The 9855-nt window shown below is 33.6% G+C and overlaps 1 protein-coding gene across 1 annotated transcript; it reads left to right on the forward strand.

Moving 5' to 3' along the window:
• The first annotated feature begins 1480 nt into the window (after positions 1-1480).
• On the forward strand, positions 1481-9274 carry LOC140855808 (uncharacterized). The gene is given in 5 exon segments (XM_073252702.1): positions 1481-1648; positions 6875-7238; positions 7241-8004; positions 8007-8322; positions 8358-9274. Coding segments are annotated over 5 exon segments (2319 nt in total). The 3' UTR covers positions 9065-9274.
• Positions 9275-9855: the final 581 nt, after the last annotated feature.

A 9855-nucleotide genomic window follows, 5' to 3' on the forward strand; every position in this document is an offset into this window, starting at 1 on the left:
TAAATCTTCTTAAGTCCTTAATGAGTGGATTTTAAATCTTATAAGAAATTGTTCCTCATGTTTTCCTATTGCTTTCTTTTACCTTTTGTGAGCTGCTTACTTGTCTTTGATTTTTTTACCTTTTTTTTATTAGTTTCTTCCATTTGGTGAATTATACTTCACTCACTTTCAATTCTAATAATTATTCTCTGGCTGGGGTCCACCCCCAATCACCTTTCCCAAAACAAAATATTAGCATTAAGGGATTGAATATGATATTATTGGAAGCCATGTAGTCAACCTAGCAATATGTTGACTTGGCTGTAGACTCAAATTTCCAAACCTCCATGCTTTTATATGATAGGTTCAAGGATGAGATGAGAAGCAAATACGCATCAGATAATTATCTTACAATATTCACCCTATTATGAGGAATTGCTACTGCTTTGTCATCTACTCAAGGCTAGCAATTTTGTTATGGACTTCATTGATTGTAGTCCTATGCAACTGCAGCTCTAGCTTGGGATGTCCTTTGGAGGAATATGAAGCTCTATTAGAGTGTATCATTGTTTTATAAACTTCTACCAATCTTGATGAATTACTTGCTTCAGCAGAATGTGTTGTACAAGAGCATAGACACACTTAAGGCTGAGCATACTCTACTATTGAGTTAGCAATTAGCAAGCCTCTCGCTGCACTAGGGCTGCTTGACTTCTCCCAGGGGATGTCATGTCGGCTAATAGGTAGTTCATTTGCTCTCTTTACGAGCGGAGAAAGCTCTATTTCCATATAGGAAGAAAGAATCTTCTCTCCTTCACAACAACTACACTTCACCACCCACATGGAGAAGAGGGAGAGACTGCTGCCTCTAGAAGAGAGTGATTTGTAGCAACAATACAAAACAAGTATCAAAGCTTATGCTTTCAAGCCTTGTAGAATATGATCAACTTAAGCAATGGCGATTGAATTTTAGTATTTTCTTCCTTTCATGAGCTCCATCAACTTAACTTATCTGACAATCAAATTGTAGGATCGTTATCAAGATGAGTTAGCTAGCTTTTCTCTCATTCAACTTATTTCTTTAATTTCATTCTATTCATATTTTCTATCCTTTTGTTGCAATAGTGCTTTTGATATAGATTCCTTTCTTTGGAAACTTTTATTTGACAGATATATCGGGACTGAGAAAGTTGGAAATTATTGATCTCAGCAATAACTTACTCATTGGACTATTTCATTATCTCTCAAAAATTTATCTTCACTTAGTGTCCTAAATCTAAGATTCAACATGTTGAATGGCACACTTCATGGGGAAGGTAGTAACTTATAAAGTCACTTGTAGCTATTTTGCTTTTCCTTTTTCTTTTTCTTTTTCTTTTTCTTTTTTTTTCTTTTTCTTTTTCTTTTTTTTTTTCCTTCTTCTTCCCGTGGTCTTCTTTGGCAAAACAGGAGACCGAATGGTCCCCCCCCTTTTTGATCGGTCGATCAAGGCCTAGCCGGCATGGTGGTGGCCGGCGGTAAGAGAGGACCCACCCGAGGCTCGAAGGGACCAAGGCCGGTGGTCAGTGGTGACTGCCGACATCGGAACCAAGGAAAAGAGAGGGCCGAAAAGGGGACTTCTTTCCCAACAAAATTCGGTGACACCAGTCGTTGGCAATCGTGCTCACAGGTATGGAAAGAAAGAAAGAGAAGAGAGGAAGAGAGATCAGGCTTACCTCGAGCTCTAGTGACCTCTCCGGTGAGAAATTGAGGTGAGCACGGTGATGGCTTCTGCGAGCAAATTCCGACGATCCTCACCGTTTCGCTCCGAGTTCCTTAGTGGAAGAAGGGAGAAGGGGTCTCCCCCTTAAATAGAGCTAGAGGGAGGAGTTTGACTTCTCCCCGGCAAGGTTTCCAACTCCAATTGGAGCCGGTCGGGAGGAAGAAGGAGACTCCTTACGGGAGTCTTCTTCAAATTTTTTTTTTGTTTTGGGCTTTTGGGTTTAAGGCCCAACAAACCGGGTGTTACACTTGATCTTAGCTTTAATAGGCTCACTCAAACTATTCTTTTATCTCTTAAAATGCTGTCTTCACTCAGGCCCTATATCTGCACAGCAACTATCTAAATGGCACACTTGATGTGTGAGATAATAGCTTAAAATCTCCTGTGTAATTATTTCACTATTATAATACCATTAACACATTGAGTATGATGACTTTAATGTTGCCTTCTTAGTTTATGTTAGCCTATCCCTCATCCAACATGCTTCTTTAATTTTTTCAATCTATTCATATTTTCCATCTATTCATATTTTCCATCATCTTTCTATAAATATTTTTGATTTAGATTCACTTTTTTTGAAAACTTTGTATTTGATAGATATATCAGGATTCAAAAAGTTGAAAATCCTTGATCTCAAGAATAACAAGCTCATTGGAACTATTCTAATATCATTTAAAAATCTATCTTCACTTAGTGCCTTATATTTAGGGGACAACATGTTGAATGGCACACTTCATGTGCAAGGTAATAACTTAAAGGCTCTTGTGCAATTATTTTTATTATACGACCATTAGCATATTAAGTATAATGGGTTATATATTATTTTCTAGGTTTGTGTCAACCTCTCCCTCATCCAGCTTGTTTCTCTAATTTTTCGGTCTCTTCATATTTTTCATCCTCTTGTTATAAATACTTTTTATTTAGATTTATTTTTTTGGGAAACTTTAGATTTGACAGATATATCAGGCTTCAGCAAGTTGAAAATTTTTGATCTAAACTACAACAGCCTCATTGGAACTATTCCATTATATCTAAAAAATCTATCTTCACTCAGTGCCCTATATCTAAGGGGCAACATGTTAAATGACACACTCGATATACAAAGTAATAATTTAAAGGCTCCTATGCAACTGTTTCTCTATTATGAGATCATTAACATATTAAGTATAATGGGTTATATATTATCTTCTTAGTTTATATCAGCCTCTCCCTTATCCAACTTGTTTCTTCAATTTTTTAGTCTATACATATGTTCCATTAACTTATTATAAATATTTTTTATTTAGATTTATTTTCTTAGAAAATTTTATATTTGACAGATATATCAGGCTTCAAAAAGATGAAATCTTGGATCTTAGCTATAAAGCCTCAGTGAAACTATTCCATTATATCTCAAAAATTTATCTTCACTTAGTACCTTATATCTACAGGGACAACATGTTAAATGGCATACTTGACATACAAGATAATAACTTAAAGGCCCCTATGCAATTGTTTCTCTATTATGAGACCATTAACATATTAAGTATAATGGGCTATATATTATCTTCTTGGTTTATGTCAGCCTCTCCCTTATACTACTTGTTTCTTTAATTTTTTTAGTCTATACATTATGTTCCATTCTCTTGTTGTAAATATTTTTTATTTAGATTTATTTTTTTGAAAAATTTATATTTGATAGATATATCAAGCTTAGAAATTTAAAATCCTTGATCTTAGCTATAACAGTTTCAGTGGAACTATTCCATTATATCTCAAAAATTTATCTTCACTCAGTGCCTTATATCTATCAGGCAACATATTAAATGGCACACTTGACATGCAAGGTAATAATTTAAAGGCTCCTATGCAATTATTTCTCTATTATGAAAATATTAACATATTAAGTATACTAGGTAATAACTTAAAAGCTCCTTTATAATTATTTCTTTTTTACGACATCATTAGCACATTGAGTATGATGAGTTATATATTGTATTCTTGGTTTATGTTAGCATCTGTCTCATCCAACTTATTTCTCCAATTTTTTAAGTGGATACATATTTACTATCATCTTATTTTAATGTGCAAGGTAATAACTTAAAGGTTTCTTTGTAATTATTTCTTTATTATGAGATCATTAACACATTGAGTATAATGGTTTATATTGTCTTATTGCTTTATTTCAGCCTCTTTCTCATCAAGCTTGTTTCTGCAATTCCATTCTATTCATATTTTTTAGCCTCTTGTTGTAACTATTTTTGATTTTAATTCTCTTCTTTTGGAAACTTTATGTTTGACAGACATATTAGGATTGAGAAAATTAAAAATCCTTGATCTTAGCTTTAATAGGCTCACTCAAACTATTCCTTTATCTTTTAAAATGCTATCTTCACTCAGGGCCCTATATCTGCATGGCAACTATCTAAATGGCACACTTGATGTGCGAGATAATAGCTTAAAATCTCTTGTGTAATTATTTCACTATTATAATTCCATTAACACATTGAGTATGATGACTTTAATGTTGCCTTCTTAGTTTATGTTAGCCTATCCCTCATCCAACATGCTTCTTTAATTTTTTCAATCTATTCATATTTTCCATCATTTTTCTATAAATATTTTTGATTTAGATTCACTTTTTTTGGAAACTTTGTATTTGATAGATATATCAGGATTCAAAATGTTGAAAATCCTTGATCTCAGTGATAACATGCTCACTGGAACTATTTCAATATCATTTAAAAATCTATCTTCACTCAGTGCCTTATATTTAGGGGACAACATGCTGAATGGCACACTTCATATGCAAGGTAATAACTTAAAGTCTCCTGTGCAATTATTTTTTGTTATGAGACCATTAGCATATTAAGTATAATGAGTTATATATTGTTTTCTTGATTTGTGTTAACCTCTCCCTCATCCAGCTTGTTTCTTTAATTTTTCAGTCTATTCATATTTTTCATCCTCTTGTTATAAATACTTTTTATTTAGATTTATTTTTTTAGGAAACTTTATATTTTACTGATATATCAGGCTTCAGTAAGTTGGAAATACTTTATCTAGACTATAAAAGCCTTATTGGAACTATTCCATTATATCTCAAGAATCTATCTTCACTCAGTGCCCTATATCTAAGGGGCAACATGTTAAATGGCACACTTGACATACAAGATAATAATTTAAAGGCTCCTATGCAATTGTTTCTCTGTTATGAGACCATTAACACATTAAGTATAATGGATTATATATTATCTTCTTAGTTTATGTCAGCCTCTCCCTTATCCAACTTGTTTCTTCAATTTTTTTGGTCTATACATATGTTCCGTTCTCTTGTTGTAGATATTTTTTTATTTAGATTTATTTTCTTAAAAAAATTATGTTTGACAGATATATTAGGCTTCAGAAAGTTGGAAACCCTTGATCTTAGCTATAACAGCCTCAATGGAACTATTCCATTATATCTCAAAAAATTTATCTTCACTCAGTGCCTTATATCTATAGGGCAACATGTTAAATGGCACATTTGACATGCAAAGTAATAATTTAAAGGCTCCTATGCAATTATTTCTCTATTATAAAAATATTGACATATTAAGTATAATAGGTTATATATTGTCTTCTTGGTTTATGTCAGTCTCTCCCTTATCTAACATGTTTCTTCAATTTTTTTAGTCCATACATATATTCCATTCTTTTGTTGTAAATATTTGTTATTTAAAATTATATTTTTAAGAAACTTTGTATTTAGCAGATATATCAGGATTTAAAAAGTTGAAAGTCCTTGATCTCAGCTATAACAGGTTCACTGGAATAATTCTACTATCTCTTAAAAATCTATCTTCACTCACTATGCTATATTTGCAAGGCAATATGCTAAACAGCACACTTGATTTGCAAGGTAATAACTTAGAGGCTCCGATGCAATTATTTCTCTATCATGAGACTATTAATATATTAAGTGTAATGGATTATATATTGTCTTCTTGGTTTATGTCAACCTTTCCCTTATCCAGGATGTTTCTTCAATTTTTTTAGTCTATACATATATTCCATCATCTTGTTGTAAATATTTTTTATTGAGATTCATTTTCTTGGGGGACTTTATAATTGATAGATATATCAACATTTAAAAAGTTGAAAATTCTTGATCTTACCTATAACAGTCTGATTGGAATGATTCCATTATCTCTCAAAATTTGTTTTCACTTAGTGTCCTGAATCTTAAGACAAAATTGGCTAAATGGCACAATTAATATGGAAGGTAATTGCTTATAGAGTCATTAATTTGCAATTATTTCTCTGTCATGACACTATTAACACATTGAGTGTAATGGCTTATATCATCTTCTTTGTTTACATCCATGGCCATATACTTCAGGCCTTCTAGAAATGTAGAAGCTTAGAGTGGTTGATCTTGGACAAAATCAGCTCACAAGAGGGATACCCATAGCTTTTGAAAATTTATCTTCGCTTAATTCCTTAGATTTGGATCAAAACAATTTAACAAGTTCAATGCCTTCACAAGGTATAATGTTGATTCCTTTAACTAAGAATTTCACATATTTTTTCTTTGAGCTCACAAAGTACCCCATATTGAAAGGTAAAAAACCTACACATGTTGACGATGGCTTGGCCAAGCTGAATCATTTTTTTTCATTCTAGTGGGTCAAAATTCATATCAATTGCAAAGCTTTAGAGCAGGATTGTGACTAAATCAGGTTTGGCCTATGTCTATCCTGAGTTAGTTAACTTGACCCAATTAGAAAACTCACCAAACTTATGTTCCCCAATTTTAATAAAATGATATTTCTGTGTTGGCTTCATCATATCAAGCATTTAAGCATGCATTTTGCTTGTTTCATTTTCTTGTAATTTTAAACATTAATTCTATCAAATACTCCAGTAAGCTCACATCACGTGCTCTATATTTAGTCGGTTATCTAGAACCAGCGAATGAAGCATATAAAATTTAAATGAATAATGTTTCATCATATTTTTAAATGTTACTTCCCTTGAATACTGGGTAGCTTTCACCTTTTTTGAATTTATTCTATTTTTGTATTTCTTTATGGTATTTATTTAGCATCCAGGATTGACTTGAGTTACCAAGTTGACTCATCGAAGTCAAAAAAATTGTGAGTAGACAAGTAGTGGGTCACAAGTTTTCTAACCTTATTCATATTATCGAGCAAAAAAATTATTTTTTTATTTTCTTCCTTTTTTTTTGCAGTGCTTAGTGGACTGCAGAACCTACGTGAGTTGGATCTCTCTGACAACCAACTCAATGGAAGTCTTCCTTTATCTCTAAAGAAACTGGTTTCTCTTCAATATTTAGATCTTTCTTCCAACCTATTTGATGGGCATTTCTCATTTTCCTCCTTTGCTAATCTTTCAAAGCTGGAAATTATCGACTTGTCAAACAATGAGGAATTATTTATACATCTGGATGGCGGAAAGTTTGTTCCGTCCTTTCAGCTACGGTTCCTCATCTTATCACATTGTAACCTTGATGTGAACCCCTTGCAAGACCAGCTTTTCTTGCTTCCCAATACAAGTTAGAAGGTCTTGATCTTTCTCACAATAACTTGAAAGGAAATTTTCCCAACTGGTTGTTCAAAAATCTTACCAGACTAACATATCTCAACTTGAGAAATACCTCAATAACGGGTGCATTGCAGTTCCCGAATCATCCGAATGCAGTCATGTCCATAGTTGATCTCTCCATGAATTTCCTCGATGGATCGATTCCGACAGACATCGGCACGGTATTTCCAAATATGACGGCCCTGAATTTATCCTCGAATCATCTAACTGGAAATATCCCTTCATCATTGGGTAACATGAGTAATTTGCAATACTTGGATTTGTCCAATAATAATTTATCCGGTGAAGTACCAAATAGCCTTATGCTCGATTGCACTGAATTGTCGCTTCTGAAGCTTTCCAACAACAACTTGCATGGGAATCTGCTTGGTACAAATCATAGTCATACTTCTCTTTCCGCTATTTTTCTGGATGGAAACAATTTTACTGGAACATTGTGGAGCTTTCTGTCACAACAACAGCAATTATCTGTATTGGATGTCCACAATAACCAATTATCGGGCATAATTCCAGAGAGTATAGGAAATGTTTCTTATCTGAAGACCCTTAATCTCGCAGGAAATCATTTTCATGGTCAAGTACCACATCATATATGTAATCTCACACTTCTTTGGGAGTTAGACTTATCAAGTAATATCCTCTCCGGGTCATTACCTCGTTGCTTCCAATCATCCGAATAATAGTGCTTCTCAATTTTGCTGGGAATTCTTTAACAGGCACAATTCCAAGTGGTTATTTCAATAATTCATGCCTTGCAGCATTGGATGTCAGCAATAACCAGCTTTCAGGTAAACTGCCAAGACAGATAGAAGATCATCTATCTTTGGAGATTCTTCTTCTCAGTGGAAATTCACTTGAAGGCCCAATACCAATTGAGTTATGCAAGCTGCAGTCTTTACATGTTCTGGACCTTTCGCAAAACAATCTTTCAGGATCAATACCCTCTTGCTTTGGCAAAATGCATTTCAGGAAACCTGATATAGCATATTTAGATCACTTTTACGGTTTTTATATTGTGTGTCCTAGTCCATTGCCATCCAATATGGGTGTGGTGGTTTACTTATATGGATAATATTGGTAGACCTCATCACAAAGGGCAACTTATATGCCTACGCAACAGATCATTTGCTTCAGATGTCCGCAATGGATTTGTCAGCAAACAAGTTGACAGGAAACATCCCGCCAGAAATTGGAAATCTGCATGAGCTTGTACAATTGAATCTATCACACAATCAGCTAGCAGGTCCAATTCCTGAAACTTTCTCAAAACTCAATCAGATTGAGAACTTGGACATATCACACAATCAGTTGAGTGGTGTGATACCCTGGCAATTGGCTCAACTACATTTCTTGGAGGTATTCTTAGTTGCTTATAATAACTTATCCGGATGTACACCGAATTTCAAAGGCCAATTTGCCACATTTGATGTGAGAAGCTACGAGGGTAATATTGGATTACATGGGCCGCCATTGGATCAAACCTGCACTTCTGACTCAAATCCAATTGTTGAAGTAGAAGAAAACCAAGATAATAGCAATGTGGAGGATGATATCATCTTCTTTGTAATACTTGCAGCTTCATTCGTGACTGGCTTTTGGGGTTGTATTGCTTTTTTGTTGTGTCATCACATCGGGCAGCACATTCATAGTATATTGGATGATTTTGCGGATTCCTTGACTGTAAGGATCTTAATGGCAGCACATAAGCAGACTTGCGTGCAGCGGAATCGCAAGTGAGATAAACAATATCTTATGCATTTCAGAAGCCCTTTCTTTTGGCACTTTGTAATAAAGCAAAGCAAACTTCTGTTCAATCCAGTAATTTGAAATCTTTGATGCAATCAAGCTTGATATAGTTTTTATTTTTTGCAGCCCAATCAAAAATCAACTCACTGCCCATTGGTCACACACTATTCCTTTCAAATTGAAGTGCAAAAGATAGTTTTTTAATATAAAAATTCAAAGCAAGAAAGCAATTTTATAAAAATCAAAAAATATAATTCCTCTCTTAGTCTTGTGACTATGTAAGGCCATGATGAGGCCCATGATTAGGATTGGAACCAAATCTAGCCCAATGATGTGAGACAAAATCATATTTAGCCATAGAATAGATATCCCAAAGAAACTCGTTGCTGAACACATGCTTCACTAGCGACCACCTCTGCCAATGGGGTCTGAATTGTTGTCAAAGTAGAAAGTAAGATCCAATATTTTTTCCACACCAACACCAAAATCAATTTTTAACCATACATATATTATTATATTTCCAAATACTCATAAGCTTTCAAACATATTTCTATGATGATAAACCAATCAAAAAGGTTTTCTTGATATATTTCCATCTTGATAAATTAGACTAACATGTACAGCTAAAAAAATTATATGCTTAATCAATATTTAAAACTCATTACTTTATGTAAGATAAATCAAGCATAATATTTATTTCTTAGTCTTGGAATTTCTAAGAAATAACCAATTAAATTGAATTTCAAAATCAATTTCGCTTTCATTTACAAACTATATATTTG

Source organism: Elaeis guineensis, chromosome 1 (assembly GCF_000442705.2).
Source record: "Elaeis guineensis isolate ETL-2024a chromosome 1, EG11, whole genome shotgun sequence".
NCBI classification, from domain to species: Eukaryota; Viridiplantae; Streptophyta; class Magnoliopsida; order Arecales; family Arecaceae; genus Elaeis; species Elaeis guineensis.